The sequence below is a fragment of the Jaminaea rosea genome (genome assembly GCF_003144245.1).
Source record: "Jaminaea rosea strain MCA 5214 unplaced genomic scaffold BDZ90scaffold_4, whole genome shotgun sequence".
Lineage (NCBI taxonomy): Eukaryota > Fungi > Basidiomycota > Exobasidiomycetes > Microstromatales > Jaminaea > Jaminaea rosea.
This window is the reverse complement of record NW_020289978.1, coordinates 41,189-63,225: the sequence shown is the minus strand read 5'-3', so window position 1 is coordinate 63,225 and position 22,037 is coordinate 41,189. Positions and strand designations below refer to the sequence as shown.

At 59.7% G+C, this 22,037-nt stretch overlaps 10 protein-coding genes across 10 annotated transcripts in view; 4 read left to right on the top strand and 6 right to left on the bottom strand.

Moving 5' to 3' along the window:
* The first annotated feature begins 23 nt into the window (after positions 1 to 23).
* Positions 24 to 6,303, top strand: BDZ90DRAFT_231266 (ARM repeat-containing protein). Its single transcript, XM_025505788.1, has one exon. The coding sequence runs from the start codon at positions 283 to 285 to the stop codon at positions 6,214 to 6,216; it is 5,934 nt and encodes a 1,977-aa protein (XP_025362880.1). The 5' UTR covers positions 24 to 282; the 3' UTR covers positions 6,217 to 6,303.
* Positions 6,214 to 8,308, bottom strand: BDZ90DRAFT_231265 (actin-like ATPase domain-containing protein). Its single transcript, XM_025505787.1, has one exon. The coding sequence runs from the start codon at positions 8,279 to 8,281 to the stop codon at positions 6,335 to 6,337; it is 1,947 nt and encodes a 648-aa protein (XP_025362879.1). The 5' UTR covers positions 8,282 to 8,308; the 3' UTR covers positions 6,214 to 6,334.
* Positions 8,309 to 8,429: 121 nt separating this feature from the next.
* BDZ90DRAFT_250684 (amino acid transporter) lies at positions 8,430 to 10,788 on the bottom strand. Its single transcript, XM_025507703.1, has 2 exons — positions 10,099 to 10,788; positions 8,430 to 10,018 (listed from the first exon to the last, which is right to left on the bottom strand). Exons 1-2 carry the CDS (start codon positions 10,464 to 10,466, stop codon positions 8,638 to 8,640), a joined length of 1,749 nt encoding a protein of 582 aa, XP_025362878.1. The 5' UTR covers positions 10,467 to 10,788; the 3' UTR covers positions 8,430 to 8,637.
* Positions 10,789 to 11,489: 701 nt separating this feature from the next.
* Positions 11,490 to 12,406, bottom strand: BDZ90DRAFT_143940 (hypothetical protein). The gene is made up of 2 exons (XM_025503486.1): positions 12,088 to 12,406; positions 11,490 to 12,009 (listed from the first exon to the last, which is right to left on the bottom strand). Exons 1-2 carry the CDS (start codon positions 12,142 to 12,144, stop codon positions 11,578 to 11,580), a joined length of 489 nt encoding a protein of 162 aa, XP_025362877.1. The 5' UTR covers positions 12,145 to 12,406; the 3' UTR covers positions 11,490 to 11,577.
* A 332-nt stretch (positions 12,407 to 12,738) lies between these two features.
* Positions 12,739 to 13,322, bottom strand: BDZ90DRAFT_207721 (hypothetical protein; the record flags this gene model as incomplete). The annotated part of the gene is made up of 3 exons (XM_025503987.1): positions 12,739 to 12,816; positions 12,971 to 13,103; positions 13,210 to 13,322. Coding segments are annotated over 3 exons (324 nt in total), but the record flags the coding sequence as incomplete, so codon positions are not given.
* Positions 13,323 to 13,608: 286 nt separating this feature from the next.
* BDZ90DRAFT_231260 (NADH-quinone oxidoreductase) lies at positions 13,609 to 15,054 on the bottom strand (the record flags this gene model as incomplete). The annotated part of the gene is made up of 7 exons (XM_025505786.1): positions 13,609 to 13,693; positions 13,762 to 13,944; positions 14,111 to 14,235; positions 14,331 to 14,364; positions 14,453 to 14,581; positions 14,678 to 14,926; positions 15,007 to 15,054. Coding segments are annotated over 6 exons (758 nt in total), but the record flags the coding sequence as incomplete, so codon positions are not given.
* A 312-nt stretch (positions 15,055 to 15,366) lies between these two features.
* BDZ90DRAFT_274053 (carbon-nitrogen hydrolase) lies at positions 15,367 to 17,646 on the top strand (the record flags this gene model as incomplete). Its single annotated transcript, XM_025508824.1, has 4 exons — positions 15,367 to 15,979; positions 16,085 to 16,174; positions 16,410 to 17,429; positions 17,531 to 17,646. 4 exons carry the CDS (start codon positions 15,367 to 15,369, stop codon positions 17,644 to 17,646), a joined length of 1,839 nt encoding a protein of 612 aa, XP_025362874.1.
* On the bottom strand, positions 17,514 to 18,814 carry BDZ90DRAFT_231258 (siroheme synthase middle domains-like protein). The gene is made up of 2 exons (XM_025505785.1): positions 18,034 to 18,814; positions 17,514 to 17,948 (listed from the first exon to the last, which is right to left on the bottom strand). Exons 1-2 carry the CDS (start codon positions 18,698 to 18,700, stop codon positions 17,683 to 17,685), a joined length of 933 nt encoding a protein of 310 aa, XP_025362873.1. The 5' UTR covers positions 18,701 to 18,814; the 3' UTR covers positions 17,514 to 17,682.
* A 171-nt stretch (positions 18,815 to 18,985) lies between these two features.
* BDZ90DRAFT_231255 (hypothetical protein) lies at positions 18,986 to 21,885 on the top strand. Its single transcript, XM_025505784.1, has 2 exons — positions 18,986 to 20,655; positions 20,751 to 21,885. The coding sequence occupies exons 1-2, from the start codon at positions 19,051 to 19,053 to the stop codon at positions 21,609 to 21,611; spliced, it is 2,466 nt and encodes an 821-aa protein (XP_025362872.1). The 5' UTR covers positions 18,986 to 19,050; the 3' UTR covers positions 21,612 to 21,885.
* The window catches only part of BDZ90DRAFT_231254 (HAD-like protein), a 1,250-nt gene continuing 1,005 nt past the window's right edge, over positions 21,793 to 22,037 (top strand). The window contains exon 1 of the mRNA XM_025505783.1: positions 21,793 to 21,948. Coding sequence (XP_025362871.1) covers positions 21,919 to 21,948 — 30 coding nt within the window. The 5' untranslated portion in view covers positions 21,793 to 21,918. The remainder of the gene's footprint in view (positions 21,949 to 22,037) is intronic.

Here is a 22,037-nt window from a genome sequence, read left to right as displayed (position 1 = left end):
CCGCTTTCAGGTCAAAGGCAAAACCGCTTGTCACGCTGCTCACTCACTACCACATAGATCGAAATATCCGACGTCAACCTCCTTCATCACTGCGGCGTCGATCAGTGGCAGCTTTTGCGTCCTCTGCAGCTGTCCTTTGCTCTGTCTTCCTCGTCTTAATCTAGCGAGCAGCTGCTCGCAAGGAGGAGGCAGAAGGAGCAGCCGCTCCCTGGTGCTGCCTAGCCATCCATCTGCAACGCTCTGCGTCTCATCGAACTAGGCGTGGGCCTCTGACTGCTCAACATGAGCACCAACAGCAGCTCAGATACGTCGTCGCAGCGTCAAGACGCAGACCCTTCAGCTGCATCAGGCAGCAGTAGTGGCTCCAAAGCTGCGAATGGCGATGCTGAGCGGCGTAACGGTGAAGACAGTGAGCGAGCATCAAAGCGACACTCAATAGCCACCACTCCAGCTTCACCCAGCCTCACCATCAGCACCTTTGACGACGATGAAAAGCGCAGCGGCGGCAGCAGCAACGATCTGGCCTCGAGCTCGTCGCAGCTGCGACAGCCTGCGCCCATTCGACCTGGTGATACGCTGTCACCCTCAGCGTCACCCTCATATGCGCCACACAAGCATCATCATCAACGATCAAGATCGGTCAATCTGAGCCCAGTCATGCGCGTGGGCTCCTTTGTCCCACCGCCCTCTTCGCCCAAAAATGCTCCTGGCGGCGTCAATCTCAATCTAGCATGGGAGAACAACTTTGCGAGTGGTAGCGGCGGAGGGGCCAGTACTGGTAGTAGCAGCAATGCCGGCAGCAGCAAGTCGCCCAGTGCAGCCTTCATTGCCAATGGGATGGACCCTCGCCATCGATCTGCGTCGCCTCTCAACCTTGGAGGCCCGCTGAAGGTGCCTGCTACAAGGCCAGCGAGTTCCGGCGGTGATGCCAATCACTCCTTTCCTCCTCACATTGAGCGTCAGCTGCACTCTCGCTCTCCAGAACTGTCGACAAGACGTGGAGCTCACGGCTCTTCGTCATCTGCGCATCGCAATGCCTCTCCAGCTCGCCTGTATGCGATGCCTGTCTCACCTCGCCTCAAGGCTTTCGGATCAGATCGAATGCGTCGATCCTCGAGCTCCTCGAGCAGCGGCAGCAGCGGCAGCGACAAAGGGGCACATCATACCGGCTCTTCCCCCCCCAATCGCCCAGCATCTCCAGTCCCGGGCCCCATCAATCCGGATCCAGAGCATGCGTTCGACTCAATATGGCCCTCAGACGCAGCGGTGGCTTCTACTTCCCCCTCATCACCACAGCGGCATCGTGGCGAGCTGCTACATAATTGGATGATGGATCGCAGGAGGTCAGAGTCTCGCTCGCCCTCTCACGCCGATGCGCAGCGAGCATCATTAGCGCGATCTGCCTTTTCCTCATCGCCGGGTAGCGCAGGTTCGGGCTCTGCGTCATCGCCCATCATTATCAAAGGTGGTGGACCATTCGGCCACAGGAAGTCACTATCGGCTTCGAGTAGCAACTCGAGCGCCTCGCCCACGATCTCGATTTCAATGCTGGAGCCGTCGAGAGGTGGCTCGCCAGCGCCCAGTAGTACGCCGCCACCTGGTAGCGCTGGCCTACATCGCTCGGCCAGCAATCCAGGACTGCAGATTGTTTCGCCGCCTCCTGCCAGAGGCAGCCCTGTCTCGCGTTTCATCAGCCCGACGACGTCGAGCGTCAAGGTCGATGCTCAGAGCGTCTTGGCAGAGGTGACGCCAAGCGGGGAATCACCGCCGGCCTCGCCAAAGTCGCCGACGTCTTCTTCGCGATATCTGAGCAGCGGCAGCGAGGGGCAGGTGCAGAGACGAAATAGTCTCAATACAGCGCGACGACGGTCTCTTGCTCTGGGCGATGGCAGTCCCACTTCTCCCAGCACTCTAGGCTCGCCGTCCTTTCCTCCACGCAGCGGCAGTACGTCGCCCTTTGCCAACAGGTCAGGCGCAAGTCTCGCACGCTCCCCTACACCAACCGCCCCTGGTACATCGGAATCGCCTCCCAAGACTCGCTCTTTCATCGGCATGCCACCGCGCTCAGGCTATGAGCTGTCAGACGATCCAGACGACGTTGGCTCAGAAGACGGGACGAGCAGCAGTGTCTCTAGCGGAGGTCAGGACGATTCAAAGAGCCAAACGACGGACGATGATGATGAGGAGCGACGCCGTGTGCGCGAGGAGGATGACGACGACGAAGAAGACGCCGATGAACGGGAGGAGAGGGAGACAGGGGCCTTCGAGGCTGATGAAGAGGACGCGCTTGCCAATGAGCGGCGCACGGAGAATGCGAGGCAGCTGCGGGATCAAAGTCCGTCACCGACGCCCGCAGGGGAGGAGACAGAATCGTCGTCGACGCCTATGCGACCTGCGTTGCCAAAGCGGCCCAGCCTCACGCGCTCGTCAGCCGTCCCCTCGATGCCGCCAAGTGCGCCCTCGCAGCCCGCTCCTTCGTCCTTCAACCCCTTGCGACACTTTGATGTCGGGGCAGGAGCCTCTGACCCATCGATGTGGCACGATCCTGCAACCAACGCCGACAATGCCCCGCCTGCAGACGGCAATGACTCGCTGCTCGAAGGCATCACGATCCCTCCACCTGATCCAGCGGACAATCACCCATCGTCCGAGTCACAGCCTATCGCAAGCGCCGTGCTGGCCGCGATGGAGGATGACGACCAAATAGGGCACGATGAGGAGCACGACCTCGAGAGCGGAGGTGCGGGCGAAGAGGGTGAGGGCGAAGACTCTCACAGCCAGGACACCTCAGGCGGGGAGGAGTCCCTCTCGACGCTGGAGCGCATCTTCCTCTTCGCCAAGAGCGAGATGACGTATCATCGTATCATCGTCTCCCGCTCTCTCCCTCACTGGATTCGCGAGGTCGAGCTGAGCGAGGCCGTCGAGTACGTCATTGCCCTGCTCAATGGCTTGGCAACGGATGACGCCGATGTCTGTACGGCATTCGCCGGAGAGTTGGATCAGATCATGTGGTTCTTCTTCTTGAACTGCCCACTGGCAGAGAATGATAGCGAGGAGGGAGAGGATGGTGAAGGAGATGCTGGAGATGAGAGCAAAGCGACGAGACCGCGCCTGCCAGTGGGCGTCTTTACGCCGCTGATATGCGCGCTGCTCCTCAACCAGAATGCAACTGTCGCACAGACGGCTCAGACTTCACTGGTGCAATTCTTTCAGCGACTCAACCGCGGTGAGGAGGATGAGCAGGATAGGGATGGGTTGGTCTTGCACGCTGCTGGGAGAGAGGGCGAGCTCGTCGACTACGAGGCGTACAAGCTGGATGCGAAGGCGAAGCAGATTGTTGCGAACGAGCTGCTCGAGCATGTTGCCTTCTCGATGGGCAGGCACAGCCAGCAGGGCCAAAATCATGAGGAGCACAGTGGCAACGATCTGGGCGAGGTCGAGAAGGCGCAGGAGAACGGCGTTAGCGGGGACAAGGCTGTCGACGAGCCGCTCGGTCAAGCGCAGCCGTCAGAGAGCGACGAAGACTCGTCGTGGGATGCAGAAATGCGCGAGGACGGGGACATTGACATTGGCGGGCTGGCCGCCGACGACTGGCGCAAGATCTCTTCTCCATTCGGCAGCTCCTCGCCCATCTTCGATGCTTACGACCGCGCAGACATCGACGAGGAGGCTGCGGTGGGGCGAATGGCTGCCGTGAGCCTGATTGGGGCCTTGAGCTTGGAAGCTGGCGCCGTATCCCCCAGCACCGTCTCGGATCGCTTCCTTCCCGAAATTCTCTCCCTGCGCGATGACGCTGCCTTTTACGTGCGCAAGGAAGTGGCTATGGCCCTCGGCGCTCTCAGCAAGCATCTCGACGCCGAGCAGGTGCAGGAGCGCGTTCTGCCTGCCTTCGAGCAGCTCTGCGCTGACAAGATCTGGCACGTCCGCCAAGCCGCCACGACTTCGCTTCCGGCCATCTTTGGGCGCGTTAAGGGCCAGGTCAAACGCGAGACGGTCGTCAAGCTCATGCGGGCTTTTGCCGGTGATGTGTCGCGCAATGTCAGGACAACGGCGCTCGAGATCATCGGCGAGGCTATTTACCTCTTTCATGAGGATGAAGGCGGGGTGCCGCAAGAGCTGGTGCGCTTCTTCCTTGGCGAGCCGTTCGACGAAGAGCAGGAGAGCAGCAGTGCGGGCGAGGGGCTCAGCAACGACAAGCAGGATGGCAGCGAGGGCAGCTTCCTCTTTGCCGACTTTGACTTTGGCTCGGCGATGAATGGCGGCGCGAACAAGCGATCTACGATGTTGGCGGCGTCAGGCAGCGAGTCTGGCGTGCCGCCCACGCCGCTGTGGGAGCGTCCCGACTACAATGCTGGCTTCGATGATGCGGACCGACGACTGGTCATGGCCTACAACTTTCCCGCTGTCGTCCTCACCCTCGGCGGCGATGCGGCATGGCCTCGCCTGCGTCAGGCGCACGCTCGTCTCATCTCCTCGGACTCGCCCAAGGTGCGCCAATCGCTCTCTGCCTCTCTACACGAGATCGCCAAGCTTGTCAGCACTGAAACGGTGCGCGATGAGTTGCTGCCAACATTTGAGCGGCTGCTCTCGACCAACGACGAGGAGAGTGATGTCAAGGCCGCGCTGCTGGAGAACGCGAATGTGCTCCTCTCACGCGCACCCAAAGATGCAGCGCTACGCCAGCTCGGTCTACTGCGCGACCTCTGGTCAACAAGCTTCGCCAACGACTGGCGATTACGCGAGGCCCTCGCTTTGCAAGTCCCGCTCCTCGCCGACTCGTTCGTAGGAGACGACGATGAGGGCTGCTTGATGAGCATCATGCAGGCGGCTTTGTGCGACGCCATCTCGTCTGTGCGCGATGCGGGTGTCAAAGCAGTGCCAGCGCTGTACCGCAACTTTGTGCTGCAGCACGACCAGACAATTGCGGACGGTGTGCTAGGGATGTTGAGCGACATGGGAGAGGCAAAGAGCTACCGTGTGCGCGTTGGTTTTCTCCGCGCTGTTGAGGCTTTGGTGCGGGAAGAGGGCGGCGAGGCGGAGAATGAGCAGAGCAAGGAAGGTCATGGTCGCCTCAACGCTGCTTCGTTCAGGCTTGTGGTGCTGCCCCGCCTCATGGAGCTGGCCAGCGATCTCGTGATCGACGTGCGTCTGGCCCTCTCCAGCCTGGTCACCACCATCTGCCACCGACATCAGCAAAGCGACAAGAGCACAGAGGATGGCGAGGGTGGCTTCTCCCGCTCGTCACGCATGATCGACCTACTTCGCCACCTCTCTCGCGACTGGAGTTCGGAAGTGCGCGACCCAGTCCTCGCCGTGCTTGCTGTCATGTTCGGCCAGGAAGACCCCATCTGCCAGCTCGAAGAGGGGCAAGCGCACGAGCGTCGAGCCCGAAGGCGTAGCGAGCTGGTACTGGGCCCAGCTGACGGGGGACCACATCGTCCGCCGCCGAGCGAGAATGGCGACTACCAGAACAATGGCGGCACATTGACGACGATGATGGACTTTGACCAAGACGGCGAGGACGAGGATGACGAGGGGCAACAGGGGATTGGAGAGCCCTTCCAGATGGACGAGGATGATCAGCCCTACAACTCGCTGCATCAGCGACAGAGGCGGAATCGACATCGCTCGCACCAGATGAATGGGCATCGCGGGTACGATGACGACGAGGAGGATGACGATGAGGGCATGGAGGACATGCTCGACTCGGACCTCGAGATGGTCAATCTGGACGACGCCGCGGAGGCGAATGGCGATGCAGACGCTACGATGACGGACGACAAGCAGGGCGCCAACGTGCTTGGCCTCGAGAATCACCCCTCGACAGCATCGGCAGACGAGTCGTTCGAGAGCTTCACTTCGAGCGACAGCGGAGATGCCGGCAACACAGGCGAGATCATGTACCTCACCTCGCCGGAGCGACCTTGCGATGTCTGGAGCGGCCAGCAGTCCTTCTTCAGCGCGTCCCACGACGATGCCCCGCCGCAGGGAAAGGAGGAGCCGCCGGCCAAGGGCGAGGCGGGCGAGGAGCAAGATGATGGCGGCAGCGAAGAGGGGAGCGACGATGAGGGCCAAGCAGAGGCCAAGACTTCGTCTGCAGATCCCTTCTTGAGTTTCGTCAGCTTCAACCTGGGCGCAGCGGGCAAGAAGAGTAGGAGGAGGAAGAAGAAGCAGGCGCCTGAGGCCACGTCACCAGATGCGGAGGCGGGGTCGTAGAAGGGGAAACTTTCATTTGTACCGATTTGTAGCCCGTTTCGTTGTCATTGCTACGATTCGATCAATCCGCACTTTTGCAAGCACAAGCGCGTGGCGTGAGCTCGCGTTGAATCGTCAACTACCGGCCCTTGAGCTGCGTACTCCCGCCGCGACCTCGGCCACCCGCACCACCACCACCGCCACTGGTAGCGCTCCAGCTGCCGAACTTGGCCCTGCTCCCCTGCGTCCCCTCCTGCTCCCACTGCTCCCTCGCCATCACCTTGCCCTGCACGAACTTCGCCGGGCACCACCTCGCCCCTTCGATCGCAGCGCCCTCCGCCTCCTCGAGCGTCCTGACCCGCACCAAGCACTCCGTTGGCGCGATGGCCCGCAAGTCGGCTTCAACGCGACGTCGCAATCCGGGCATGGAGGCGAGCCCGCCTGTAAGGGTGATGTTGCACAGGAGCAGGCCCAGTAGGGCGTCGTCTCCTTCTGCGGCCGATTGGGCGGCAGACAGTATGAGCGAAGGGAGCGGCAAGGTCGAGGTGAGGCCCACTTGTTCGGGCCGGAAGAGGATTTCTGGTATCTGCCAGCGTTCATGGCTGAGTAGGAGGCGTTGCTCATCGTCGTCGGGGTCTTGTGTGGCTGAGCCCTTCTTCTTCGCGGGAGCGACAGATGCAGGTTTGGGCGCAGGCTTGGGCGCTGACGTCTCATCGTCGTCTTCGCTGCCTGACTCGCGATAGTCGCCGTCGTCTTCCTCGTCCTCGTCATCCTCGCTGGCCGAGCCTTGACGCTGAGCCTCTTGTGCACTCTGCAGCGCACTCAAGTCGGCGATGCAGGCGTCCTCTCTCGCAGCCTCGTCATCATCGGGCCCGTCCACGCTCGCCAATCCGGGGCCCCTCAGCATATGCCCGTACCTTTTCTCCACATCCCGCGCCAGCCCCTTATTCCCCGTATAGTCAGGCAACACCCACTCCTGCTCGATCGCTCCGCTCCTCTGCAGAAGCATCTTCGGAGTCCAGCTACTCGGCCTCTCATCCAGCGGCTCCTCGTACTCGCTCGCCGCCACAAAGAAGGCGCGCTCCTTGAGTCGGGCCATGAGCCACGACTCGTCCGTCATGTCCCACTGCTTGAAGGAGATTTGCTCTTTCAATAGGTTGGTCATGACTTTCCCTCCTAGCTCGAGGCGTTTAACGCCCCGCCAGATGGGCTCATTGTGCAGGACAGGGACGGCGTGGATTGCGCTGTTGCCTAGGTCGACGATGAGAGTGGCTTCGGGGCGACGCGGCTGGCGGGGGCCGGAGAACGCTGAGCTTTTCGAGCGCTTCGACACGTCGCTTTCTGAGCTTGCGGGCGGGGGCGAGGTCGGTGAGGAGGCTGCTGCGGAGCGTCGAGGTCGCTTGGCTGGCGGAGGCTGAGGGCTGGACGCAGGGTCCTTGGAGGGAGACGAGGACAGCGGAGACGAAGCTGGCGGCGGGGGCTTGAGCGCTTCTTCTCCTTGTGAGTGTACCTGCTGGGTTTCCTGGCCTTTCGCCTTGGCCTTCACCTGCGCCTCGACTCCAATCGGCGCAAAGGAAGCCAACTGCGCCGCCGTGGTCCTCCAGATGCCGCGCACCCCGTACTCCTCAAAGAGCATCGTCTCCAGCCCAACTTCGAGCTCTGGTAGATTGAAATACGCCTCTGTAATTATCAAGTTCCAACCCTCGAGCAACTTGCCCCCGCCGGCATGGCCTCTCACTTGGCGCAGCGCCTTTGCAATCTCGACATCCCAGATCGCCTTTTGCGCTACCCAATCCGTAATGAGTCCGCGCTCGATGGGCAGACGCAGAACGAGCCCCGAATAGTCATTGCATCGCTCCTCGATCGCCGAGCCGATGTAGACCTGCTTCGATGGCGGGCGAGTGCGGGCAATTGCGTTTGGGCAGCGGTGCACCTTGGACGAGGTGAGCGCCGCAGAAGGCGCAGCGGGTGCAGAGGGCTGGAGGCAGAGTCGTAATGAGTCCGAGCCGACGTCGATGATGGCGAGAGGGTACAGAGATGCCGACGCTGGTAGCGTAGAGGAGGAAGAGGGAGTCGCTGATGGCATATTGCCAGTCGACTCCAAGTGGGAGCGAGTGGAAGGGAAACAAGGAAGAGTTGACGCGCGAGGAGCGGGAAGAGAGGGGCGGAAAGCGCGCCAGGCACGGATCATGCGAAGGCCACGTGGTCCCAAAAAGCGCTAAATCAATGAGACGCGTCTATTTAATCTTTTGCACTAGACGAAACAATCAGATAGAGGCTGTTGACCTGTTGGAGGTGTTGTGAATTGCATGATGCTACATAGTGACTGAGTCTGTCTGTCGGTTGAGAGTTGGATCTGCGTTTGTTGGGGTATCATCGTTTGCTGCTGCGTTGCTTTGCGCGCTTGACTCATTGTCCGTTTCCTTGCTCTCCTAAATCTGCCTACGAGCTGACAGCTTCAACTTTCCTCTTCTCCCAAGCAGTCACCACATTGCCGTCACTGAGCGTCCTCTCAACGGGCTCGAGCACATAGCCTCCCTTCTTGGGCAGAGCCCACCATCTCACGACCCACCAGAGGGCTCCAAGGCCCAACAAGCCCAGGGCAATGACGGGGGCTAGTGCGTACCACAAGTGGGCGTAGACGGCGTCCTGCCGCCTCTCTGGCGGAATGAAAGGCCCGACGCAGAGGAAGATGGAAATGAGGCTAAAAAAGAGGGTCACCGGAAGGGAGGCGCGATATGGACTCGCCCAATCGCGCGCCCACTCCGGGCGCCAGGAGCGGGGCACGTACGTAGCCAGCAACGCCAGACCAACTGCGGCGTTAACAACGTTGAGAGGATAGCTCGACAAGGCTAAGACCAATTGATAAGTGTCTCCAGGAGGAGGCGCCAAGAGGATGATGAGCGTCATGGCTACGTGCCATGCCAGGCCGGCCATAGGGGTGTTGAACGGGCGGGAAGATGCGAAGAATTTGCCAAAGGGGATGAGTCCGTCGCGTCCGAGAGCTTGATTGACACGGCCCTGTGAGAAGACGACGCTGAATACGTTGGCTACAGCGCTGAGAGCTACGAAGACCGAAAGAGCTTGACGAGAGCGGCCGCCGAACATGTTATTGAAGTAGTCGGCGGCAATGATCTGCTCGCTGGCGGCGACTCCTTCCAGTGGGATGGCGGCGAAATAGGCGACTTGAACGAGCACATAGAGGGCTGCGATCACCAGAAGTGCCAATGGCCCTGCCCTGCGCATGAGGCGTGCGGGGTTCTGGACCTCACCAAGACTGTAAAAACAGTTGGAATAGCCTTGATACGACCAGATGGCGTTGTAGAGACAGTTTGAGATTGAGAAAACGTCACCCCTTGTGCCGACAAAGGCGTTCTTGAAGTTTGCAGTCCCCGCCGTACCCGCAACAGAGCGGCCAGCTAGGGCTGCAAAGCCCGAAAAGGCGATAAGCGTCAGGATGATGAGCTTAAAGGTGCCGAGGGCATTCTGAAAGCGCAATCCCCACTTGAGTGCCGTAGAATGCATGATGAGCGCCGCAAAGAGGACACCGACACCGATCGCCCGCGCTGGCCATTCAGAGGCATTGCCCCTTCCATTGGAAGCTCCAGCTTTGAGAAAGTATTGCCCAGCTGAATAAGCGTTGCCTGCTGCCTGTCCAAGGAGGAAAGCCTGAGCCGCATACATGACAGCGGCAAGGCCCCGCGGCTTGCGGTAGGCGTGTTGGAGATAATTGAGCTCGCCACCGTTTTTGGGCATCATCGTGGCGAATTCCGAGTATACACTGAAACCAGCAAAGGCCACGATTGCACCGATGACCCAGTACCTGTGAGCCCGAGGCAGGTTCAGATGCCGATCAGCATTGCGTTTGATACGCGTTCCTCCGCATCACTCTCGCCCACTCACAGAAGGCTCATGCCAACGCTTCCACTCTGTGTGAGGATGGTGCTCGTCGTGGAGAACACACCGGTCCCCACGATACGGTTGACGATCAAGAAAGTCGCGCTCAAAGTACCCACTTGGCGTCCCTGTGCAAGCTCTCCCTGCGACTGAGGCTTGTTCGCCTCGGTATCGTCGCTAAGCTGGCTGAGAGCGCCAGCACCAGGTGCGCCGTCCTCGCCGGCAAGATCTTTCTTCTTGAGCTCGTCATCGCTCGAACTTGCGTTGCCGCCGAGCTGTCGCGTGCCATCTTCGTTGGCGTCTGGACTCTCCTGCTCCACCGTCACCTCGGTATCGCGGCGGTTGAGCGTCGGTTGGTGCAGAGAGGCCGTCATGATTGGCCGCGCTTCGAGGTGATGCTTGAATGAAGCGAATGGGAGGGAGATCAGATGCGATGCTCAATCTGTCGAAGATGAAGTCGTACGAAGCCAAGCAATCTCTCGTCCCTCGCGCCTCCCAACGTGCTCTCACCTCATCCAAGGTCACACGACGACATCGCCCATCGCCAACGGCGGCCCGTGCGACAAATGGCGTGCCTCGCTCGTAAGTACGAACCCCAATTGCGTGCTCGTGACCCAAGTGTTCATGCAGGGTTGGACCACAGCCCATATGCAATGCAATGCTTCCCACCTATCGAAGGATCGACGCTCTGGGGAGGTTTGGGCTCTTCTTTGCTCTCCCAAAAAACGCGTGACGCTGCTGCTGCAGAGCTTGGCGTCGGAGATCGGCCGGAAGTTTTCCCCTTCACCCGCTTCCGTTCTCGTTTTCGGGTTCATTGCCGAGGCAGAGATGTGGGACCTGGCACGAGAACGAAATCAGGCAGAGGACGAGGATGAGGAGTGGGAGAGCTCAGGAGTGAGGTAGCAGATTGGAGTCGAGGCGTGTATCGACAAAGAGGCTGTATTGATCAGAGAAGGCGTTGGCACGGTTGAAGGTGGGCAGAGAAGCTTCGCAGGATAGGCCAGGCACGAGGAGGGACAGGCGAGTGAGATGGCGAAGGACACAAGTAGACTTCTTCCCACATCGCCGTCTTACGGGTCGTCGATGGCATCGCGTCATGGAAAGAGAAGGCTCGGTCCCGGCCTTTTCTTCAGATGATGCCACGTCCTCGTTATCACGCCAACGTCAGCCGCAATTCTGACACAGTAAGGGATATGTAATGACATTCGAGGTGACGAGGCGAAGAAACCCAGCGGTGCACAGTGGACTCGCTCAAGCCAGTGTGCGGCGGGGAACTCGGCACCCTCTGGGCCGGTAGGCTTGATTAGCATTATAATGAGATATGCATTGAAGTCTACATTGACGACTTTGCGCGTATGTCTCTCTTGTGCATCACTTGCACGAAGAGCTGCCGCGACAGCAGGGTAGGAGTTGATGAGAGGTTCTTTGCGAATATCCGGTTGGGCCGCCAGATGGCAGCCGTGACCTTCGGTAGCTGCTCGTCGTTCACCCAGAGCTTCTCGACAATCTTTGTCGCATACCTCCTCTGCCTTTTGCAATATGGTCGATCAGCCTGGGAATGTGTGCCGATGTTTCCGTCGAGCGAGTAGGCAACCTGTTCTGTGCGAGGTAATCCTGAAAGGACCAAAACGTCCCGGTGATCGTGATGACGGCGAGGGGCGCCGTGCCAGCCTCAGGAGGCCTCAGAGTCTTCGTTGCGGCAGCGTCCTCATCCTCGTCCTCATCCGTCGATTCTGCTTCGCTCCTCGCGAGGCGGGCGTTGGGCAGACTAGCGTGCGATGCGTGGCTAATCCTTCCAGTGCCCGAAAGAGCGTCACCTCGGCGCATGAGGTGGCCAGCATGAGGGTGAGCGTAGAGCAGCCACACCAGAGGAGTGTGGAGCGAGGGAGGAAGGAGAGTGAAGAGTGGAAGGAGGCGCTGGGATGAGGCAACGGAGAGAAGAGGAGATGATTAGAGGGGAACCCAAAGCGAGCAGCGGAGCAGACAAACGCGTACGGACTCGGACTGCTCTGCCGAAATTAGGTAGCAACACGTCACTTGCCCACCTCTCATCAGTACATCACGGCCGTTCAAGTTGCGTGCCTGACTCGATGTTGGTTTTGAGCGGACCTGAGCGGGCCAGTTGATGCTTGCTTTGGATGTCGCTTCGGTAATCGCCTACACTTGGACGCCTGCTCTGAATATGCTCTGGCTATGAGCTTCGGGAGCAGCGTGGAGCTGGTCTCGTGTGATTGGTGGTGGCCGTGACGTGCTACACGCCTCGGCGCTCACTCACTAGGGGCTGGCAAAATCACCGCCAGCTGGGCGTGATGAATAGAGCAGCCCCGTACTGAGAGGATAAGCTGGGCCAAGGGGCGAAGCGTGAAAGGCTCACTCTCCCAGCATACAAGGGCGCAGCATGTAAAGTAGTCGTCCTTGAGGTGTGCGTAGCCAAAGGATAAGGCCATCGATCCTGCTGCGCTGAGAAAAAGCCTCGCAGCGCTCCTCCTCGCCTCTCCGACCTTCACGCTCGCTCATGGTACTCTTTGCGTCTCACACTATGCCTTCTGCTGCAGTTTTCATCTCTGTGACATTCCATCATCTCCCACCCGCCGCAGCCCGCGCTCCCCCCGCCCCTCCCGGCCCAGCTACAGCGTTGGGTGGCGCGTATTTCTGCTGAAACTCGTTAAGCTGCCCCTCTTTCACCTTGTATTGCTCGACGAGCTGTTCGAGGAGTTGAGTGAGCTGTGCGAGCGCGTGATGGCGATGGCGATATGCGGGAAAAAGCGAGCATCAGCATCCGGCTTCCATGACGGAGAAGACGACCAGGGCCGAGGCAAGAGGAGCAGTAGTTGCTACCGCTGCCCCTCTGTTGCTCGCTCGCTCGCTCGTTACTCACACCAGCCTCCCCCTCCTTAACGGCTCCCTCTGTCTCCCTAACATTCTTCTCTACCAAAACCCCACCCATCAAGCGAAAGGCTTTGCGATCCGGTTCTGCCTTGACGATGGGCTCTAAAGTGGACAAGACCAGGCTACGAGCGAACGAGCGAGCAAAGGGGGGTTTAGGGTCAGGGTCAGTAAGACCTTGTGGGGAGTCGTCGTGCACGGGGGACAACGTTGCAGCAATCGCTGACGCACCGATGCTCATCCCTATCTGCCTCCACTTCCCCAATTTTGGTCGCGAGGGCTTGAAGCTCTTGACGGCGTGACTGGTACTCTTGTGCCAATGCCGCCGGATTTCTCTGCTGTTGCTGCTGTTGCTGTTGAGAGGAGGTGCTCATTGTGGTGACGTGCGAGATGTGTGGAAGGGACGGGGAACGGAAGGGCGAGGCGACAACGACGACATTGAGCGGAGGTGGGAGGCGGACTGGCGAAGGGGTGGGGCCACGTGGCTATTGGGGGAGGTCACGCAGGGCTCGAGTAACAACAGCCAGGGGTGAGGATGCCTGTCTCATAGCCCACACGATAAGGCAGATCCTCTCAAATCAAACAAAGGAGTAGATTGCATGCTGGCTATGAAGCACACAACGCGCGCGCGACGATGATGATGTGCACGCCTCTTCTGCACTCATGTCACCTCTGCTGTGGCTCTACGACGGCTCACTTGCCTCGTGAAGACTGTCTGCGACGATGCAGAGAAAGGAAGTCAGCCTTGGAGCTCAGGCAGCTGAAAGCGCGCGCTGCACTCACCGCACTGCCATCACTTGCGGTACCAGAGGGTCGACTTCCTCGTCCTCTTGATCTTGCGCATGAGCTGGAGCATCCCGTACAGCAGCGCCTCGGCCGTCGGCGGGCACCCCGGCACGTACAGATCGACGGGTACGATCCTGTCGCAGCCACGGACAACGCTGTATGAGTAGTGGTAGTAGCCGCCTGTCGATTTGGGAGCCAAGACGGAAAATGGAGAGCCGAGACGGCGGCGAGCGAGCGTAGGAGCGATTTGGAAAGCCAAGACGGCGGTGGGCGGGCGAGCGGGCGTGGGAAGAAGTCAGAACTGCAGCCAATGATGCTCCGTCTTGAGGTGACGGCGGCGACTCACCTCCGTTGGCGCAGCTACCCATGCTGATGACCCATCGAGGCTCAGGCATCTGATCGTAAACCTTGCGAAGAGCAGGAGCCATCTTGTTGGTAAGGGTACCAGCCACAATCATGACGTCGGATTGCCTGGAGGGCGAGTGGGCGAGTAGAGGGCGCCGCGGCATGGCATCAGCGACTGCTTCGACATGATCGTATAGGCGTCGTGTTCAGAGCATACGTACCTGGGACTTGCTCTGAAAACGACACCGAGGCGATCTGAATAGCGAAGATGGAGGAGGAGGAGGATGCTCGTCAGCTATGGCTCCCATTTCGCCCCCAGGTGCTCACCGCACCGCAGCCTTACCTTGGTCGTAACGAGCGGTAGCGACATGCATCATCTCGACGGCACAACACGCAAGGCCAAAAGTCATAGGCCAGAGAGAGCCTTGGCGCGCCCAGTTGACGATCTTGTCCATTGTGGAGAGGACGTACTCTGTACGCGAGCGAGGCAGAAGAAGGATGATGATAATGTCAATGATCCGCAACATCGGCTTGGCGTGCTTTTCTGCCCCACGTCACGCAAACGCACCTCCGTTACCCTTGGGCGTCTCGAGGCTCATCTGGTTGGAGTTGCGGTTCATGATGGAGCGCATCTCTGCGGGCTCGGCGAGCTGGAGTGCCGTCGAGGTGGCAAAAGTGCGGGCGGGCAGCAGCGACGTGCTCGACGATGATGATGAGGAAGCGACGGGAGACTGGTCTGCCTTGGTAAGACGAGGGGCGTAGGCCGTCGACGAGGTGGCGATGCCCCTCGACAGCGTCGATGTCGATGCGCGGAACGCTGCGTGCGAGAAGAGAAGAGAGTAGGGGTGCGGTCAGATGGCGAGCAGACTTCAGTACCACGACGTCGAGCCTACGTACCCGGCATGGTAGCCTTTGCAATGGACGACGAGAGTGATGCGACCATGGCGGCGGCGACGAATGGTGGAATGCGGGGTGGTGGTAACAGGATGAGAGTTGATGTGGTCCATGATGCGTCGGCGGGTCGCCACGCCCACGCCTCTCTGATTCATCAGCCTACGCCACGTGCGCGACGAACTCGAGCCGGCTCAAATGAAATCCGCCTTGCACCCGTTCCGTCTCGAGTCTCGCCCCGCCCCGCCTCGCCTTTGCCCTCGCACGGACATTCGAGGTCGAGCGTCGAGCGTCGAGGATGTCGAGGTGGAGAAAGGTTGCAATTTCACTCCTCCCTCCTTCTTAACCCAAGAACCGTCACCGACAATGGCTCTACCCCCCGGCCTCCAAGCTCTCGCCATCGGCCCCAGTAATGCGGCTGCAACAGTCGAGTTCGGCATCGACTACCTATGTCCCTTCTCCGCCAAGCTAGTCATCGGCGTACAGCATCATCTCCTCCCCCTCATCTTCGGCAGCTCTGCCCCATGGGAGGGTAAAGTCCGCATCGTCCTTCGCCCCTACCCTCAACCATGGCACGCCTCCTCGACCCTCGTCAACGAAGCCGCCATAGCCGCCGCCAAGATTTCGCGCATTTCCGAGCCCGAGGTCATCCAAGATCCAAAGACGAATGCATTCTGGATCTTCTCCCAATCCCTCATGGCAAAGCAGGACGCCTACTTCGACGGACCCTCACGAAATCGCAATCCGGATCAACTGCGCGCAGATCTTGCAAATTTGGCAGTAGCCGTCTTGGGCGAAGCGCCAAAGAAGAGCAAGTCGACGCCCATTGTCAGCTTGCCCTCTGGTCAGCCTTTGGGTCAAACTGTGAGGAATTTGTTGAAAGTAGGGGAGGGGAATGAGGGGAGCAAAGTTGTGCCCGATCTGAAGTATTGTGTCAAGTATGGGAGACAGAACGGTATTCATGTGACACCTACCGCTAGTGAGTAGTGTGCGCGGGGATGCCTCCTTTGAGAGACACTCGGCCATGCGTTTGCTGCTTGACTGACATCCAGAATCCTCTTTCTCTTTCTCGCTGCGCATCCAGTCTGGAACGGTCTCATCGAACCGTCCATCTCGAGCTCGTTTGGGGAAAAGGAGTGGCGCGACTTCCTTGAGAAGAATGTGGGGCCTCCAGGTGGGCAGAAAGTCGATGGTGAGGGGGAGAGCGCTGTAGAGTAGAGGTGAGGTGGTGGTGCAATGGAATAGACTTGATATTGTGCCAGGCCTCTTGACTTCATGCTGTTTCTTCGGTGTTGTTCCGACCGTATCGTGACGTCGTGGTCTTGCCGCGGTCCACACGCCTTGCCTTCTTCTCACGCTCAGCTCATCCGACCGTCTCGCTTCTTCCTTCCCTGCCGCAACGCTTCAAGTTTCCACGGTGGCGCTTCTCCATCGACTGCGCGGTCTTCTTGGCGCTACCAGGACCCCATCAAGCATACCATCCACCGTCACGAGCCTCGCCATGTCCACTTCCCAAGCACCCTCCACACCTCATGGTCGCGCCGGCCTCATGCGCATCGCCGTAGTTCAGATGACGCCGCACCACTCCAATCCCTCTGCCTCACGTCAGCGTTTGCTAGACCTGACGGCTCACCTGAGCAAGTCAGATGGGATTCACCTACTCATCGCACCGGAGATGGCTTTGACTGGGTACGTGTTCGAGGGGGAAGCAGGCAAGGCAAAGATCAGGGGGATGGCCGAACGTTTTGGCAGCCGCGAGGCCTTTGCTGGGGAATCGACGGCGCACAGCGTTGCGCGTGAGATATCTCAACGCTTGGGATGTCACACCCTCATCGGGTACCCGGAGGTCGTACTTCCTGGCGATGGCGAGGCAGCCGTGGCTGCAAAGCCGGTGGATCGTCGGCCCACCCTTGCAGGCGAGCGTACAGACGTCGCTGACTCGAGGTCATCATCATCATCGTCGCCCTACTACTACAATTCTGCCCTGCTTACTTCACCCCAGGGCGAGGCCCTGCATACCTTCCGCAAGCACTTCCTCTTCGACGCCGACGTCCTCTGGTGCGACGAGGGGCCCGGGTTCCAATGCATCGACCTGACCCTAGACGATCAGGAGGGCCATCGACGATCCGTCAGGGTGGGCGTGGCCATCTGCATGGATATCAACCCCTACCGTTTCCAGACGCCCTTCGATACATTCGAGCTCACGCGATGGGCGCACGAGCGGAAGGTCGACGTGTTGGCGATGCCCATGGCGTGGTTGACGGATTACGGCGATGAGCATGTGGCACAGCATGCGGAAGAGACGAATCTGGATTCGGTCAATTATTGGGCGGCGAGGTGTGAACCCTTCTGGAGGAAGACAGGCGATGGGCATGATACGGAGAAGCACACCATCTTGGTCACGGCGAATCGAACGGGCAAGGAGGGAGGTGAGTGTATCCTGAGGAGTGCAAGCGTGGCGTACCACACGGGCAAAGCCGACGGCGCTCCCTCTGATCCGCCTCGCACATGCCAGACTCCATCTTCGCAGGCTCTTCGTCGGTCCTCTCCTTCAAGCCGGGAGACAGGCCTACACTGATGGTCTCCCTCGGCCAAGCGCAAGAGGCCACCTTCGTCTACGAGCACCATCTGGGCGTGTCTACATAGAATGCTGTACATTTACTCGAATACAATCCCGCGCTGCTATCTCAGCGCTTCGGGCCTCCTCGCCGCTACCATCCCCAGACTCGCCGCCGCCCCCGCTGCGAAGCCCAAAAGTCCCGCCGACCAGGGTGAGATGTACCCCACAACTGGACATGTAGCAAAGAAGCGCTTGGCCAGTGAATGCCATGTAGGGGCGTACGCTTTCGTGACGCCCTTGACCTCAACGTAGCTGGGTGCCTTGCCCTTCTCCCAGCCGGCCAAGATGAGTTCCATGTCGCGGTCTGTCATTTCTGCTAGTTGATCCCCTGCAAACGAGCATCGAGGAGCGAAGCAAAGTGTCAGCATCACCGCACCTGCCTATTCCCCACCTCTCGCGCCGCGCGCACTCACAGCTCCACCGCTCACAAACATCGATCATCCACCTCATCCTCCTCCCACTCTCCTTCTGCTCCGGAACCCTCTCCCTCAACTTGCCCCTCAACACCCCAACCCTACTGATGGCCTCCCCCACATTTTCCGGCAAGCTGCGCTCCACTAACGTCCTAACCTGATTAGCAATCTTGGGTCCCTTGCCCCCAGTGGACACCATAACCTGCAACGGTCCACGACGGATGAGGGATCCAAAGTAGAAGTCACATTCGGGTGGCACATCAGCCACATTGACCGGTATGCGCAACTTGCGCGCCATGACGCAGATGGATCGGGAAAGGTCCGAGTCATCGATAGCTGTGAGGACCATATCGTACAACTTTCCCTCGGCGTCATACAAGTCCTCCTCCCCACCAAAGGACCGATCGTGGTACACGTCCACGACCTTTTCCGTATCTATGCGATGCTTCATCTCCCCTGAAAGGCCCGAACGAGGGGAAATGACAGTCAAGTGGGCATCGGCATCCTTGACGTTTACTAGGCGGCCGGCAGCGACCATTCCTCCTCCTACGAGGAGGACTTTCTTGCCTTTTAGCTGCCAGGCGAGGATTAGGCCGCCGCCGGGTACGATGGTGGGGTATTTGGAGGAGGAGGAGGAGGTGGTGGAGGGGCCGGCTGAGGTTGACATTGTGACGAGGAATAAAGGAAGAGAGAGGGGTAGGGGGGGAATTTGAGAAGAAGAGAAAAGAAAAGGGCGCGAGAGGGCGACGTGAGAGAGCCGGGATTGATAAGAGGGCGAGGGCGAGCGGCGGGCGAAAGCTGCGAGTCCGAGTGAATTGCGTCAGGCGGACAGAGACGAGACGAGCGGCGGACGGGCCAATTGAAAGTCTTGATGCCACACTTCCAATTCCCTTTCCGCCCAGCCGCGTCGTCGTGCCTTTCTTGCCGTCCTAACCAACACCAACACCCACACGAAGACGACGGCGAGGACTTCTCTTTGCTCTCACGTCGTAGCAGCTCAGGCGCGCCTCAGCGGCCATGGCGCCCGCTCGCTCGAACAAGGCCTCGTCCATGCGAGCTTCGAGCTCAGGCTCTGCATCTAGCTCGTCGAGGAGTGGGTCAACGCAATCCACCGCCCCATCATCGTCGACTGGTGGGCTTCGTCTATCCAAGGCGCCTGCGCGTCCGCCTCCGCCTCAGCAGCCACGCCTCGCCTTTACTCGACAGCCCGGACCAGTACTTCCAGCCCCGCCGCCGCCGCAGAAGAGGGTCAAGATACAATCGCCTGAAAGAGCTACCAGTCGACCCACCCCCTCGAATGGCTTCCCCAAGGGCAAAGAGCCCTTGCGCGGATCGCCAGACCTCCCCGTCGCCGCCGCTCTTTGGAGCTCACGCTATCGCCCCACGAAACGCTCCGAACTCGCCGTCCATCTCCGCAAGACAGTCGACGTCGAGACCTGGTTGCGCGAAGCCTTCTCTCCCTCGGCGCGCGTGAGGAAGCATCGTCGGATTCTCATCCTGCGCGGTCCGGCCGGAGCGGGGAAGACGGAGACAATTCGCCAGCTAGGAGCGCCAGGAGAGTTGGACTATGAGGTGCTCGAATGGAAGAACGAGGTGGAGAGCGCCGCGACGAGTATGGATGATTGGCGTGCTGGCGGGGCGATAGAGGGGATCATGGAGCGCTTTTGCGACTTCATCTCTCAGTCGGCAAAGTTTCCTACGCTGGCCTTGACGACAGAGCGTGGAGTTACAGCATCCTCGTCTTCATCGTCGAGCAGCGCCTCAACATCGTCGCCTACATTACGCCGACAGCTCATTCTACTCGAGGACCTCCCCACCCTCTCGCACTACGCGACGCTCCAGTCCTTCCAACAAGTAATGGCAACCTTCCTCTCCCGGCCCCTCGCGCAAGATCCCAACAGTAATGTGCCCATCGTCCTCATCCTCTCCAATACCGCCTCGGGCTCAGGAGGCGGTGTGGCTGGCGATTCTGGCGACCCAGGCGCGCAGGAGGATGGCGCGGGCAGTTCGAGCAGCTGGATGACGACGCGCAAGCTCCTAGGCGCAGAGGCAGAGGGCAGTGACGGCTGGTACGAGATCAAATTCAACCCGGTAGCGGTCACCATCCTCTCGCGCGTCCTCAAGGAGACGTACGAGCGCGCCGTGGGCTGTCCGCTCCCTCCTGGGATCAAGTCCAAGGGAAAGTCCGCAAGCCTCTCCCGCCGTGTAATGCCGGTGGAAGTAGTCGAAGCCTTGGCGGAGAGCACGCTGGGGGATGTGCGATCGGCTATCGACTTGTTGCAGCAGGTCCACTCACGCTTTATTAAGCAGCCACGCCGTTTTGAGCGGGTGGCCCAGTCTCGTACCAAGACCAAAGCGAAAGAGGAGGCGAGGAAAGTTATGGTCGAGCTGGGCTTGATGAGCAGGGAGTCGGCGCTGGATATCTTCCATGCGTTGGGGAAAGTGTTGTTCAATAAGAGAGTGGGAGATCCGGAGTTGAAGAGGGGAAGGGAGGAGATGGAGGTTGCGTCGGATGATGAGGTCGAGGAGGGAGGAGAGAAGGAGAGGGATAAAGAGAAGCCTCTGCTCTTACCCGCGCACTTGAGCCACTTGTGGCGACGCAAGAGCAAGGTCAACATCGAGGTGAGCTTTCCACTTCGCCCCGCGATCAAGTCTTCGATGGGCGTATTCGCTGATCCTCTCCTCCCCTCTCTTTCGCTTCGCATCGCACACACCAGTCACTCTCCTCCTCCTCAACAGGCGTAGACTCCTCCCTCCTCTCCCTCTGGGTAGCGCACAACTACCCGCCCTTCACAACAGACATAGAGCAATGCGCCCTCATCTCCGACTCCTTCAGCTTTGTCGAGTCCTCCCTCAATCCCTCCTACGGTGAGGATCTCCGTGCCCTGGCGTCCAATAATGCTCAGCACCCCCTACTGCTCAGCCACTATGCCGGGCTGATCACGTTTGGGAGCACACTCCTGCATCTACCAAGCCCGGTACCGAGAAAAGGACAGAAGATGACGAGACCCAGTCTCTGGGAGGTCAACGAGCGCAGCAAGGCTTTGCGCGGGGATGTGGAAGCCTTACAAGACGATTATAGGTCGCGTCGCCGTGCGCAGGGAAGCAGTTGTGATGTCGGGATACGCACGGCCACGCCTCGTCAAGTCGCGGAAGAGTGGGGGCCGTCCCTCGCGAAAATGGCGGCGGCGGCGGCCGCGACGGGGGATGCGCGTGGTGGGTGGAGCGCCAAGCAGAAGGAATTACTGGCCCGGGTGGGTGGGATGGATTGGAGGGGAGCCTTTTCGCAGGGAGGAGGGACAGGGGTGGCTGCTGCTGCTGCTGCTCAGAGTAGGGACATGGACGCAGACGATGCGGGTGATCTTGGAGAGCTTGTCGAGGAGGACCAGGGTGGGGCTGTTAAGCTTTCGGGGCAGTCCCAGGCCCAGACTCAGGGCCAGGTTCAAGGCAAAATTGAGCCAGAGGGTAGGGAGACGAGGGCCCTCGATAGGGGAGGGGGAGTGGATCAGAGTGAGGAGAGGGGCGCCGCTGATGACGAGGAAGGAGGGGACATCTCTGATGATCCCATTGAGGACTGATAGTCAGGTCCAGTCTGAGCAATACCTCTGTTTGGTTCACCTTAACGCACGCACGATCCACCCTCTCGATAATTCGTAGCCGCCACATACCACCAACTATCCCCCGAACGGTGTGTTGGTTCGGCATGCTCGGTCTCTTGATCACCGCCGCGGCTGTCGTCGACTCCCAAGAGCGGACTGGCGGCACGTTCGGAAGAATCCCGAGGACGAGGAAGCGGGAGTGAACTGTTGTTGCTTCCTTGACTCCTTTGATCCTCAAAGACATCACAACTAGACGTTCCCGAGACGAAGGGCTAGTCGAGTCAAGATGCCTACTGAGACCATCGAGGTGGATACGGTGTTGTTTGATATGGATGGGTGAGGCACCATTCACGCGAAAAAGAGCGACACGGATCCATGGACCCTGCTGACCTCGCCCTCCTCCTC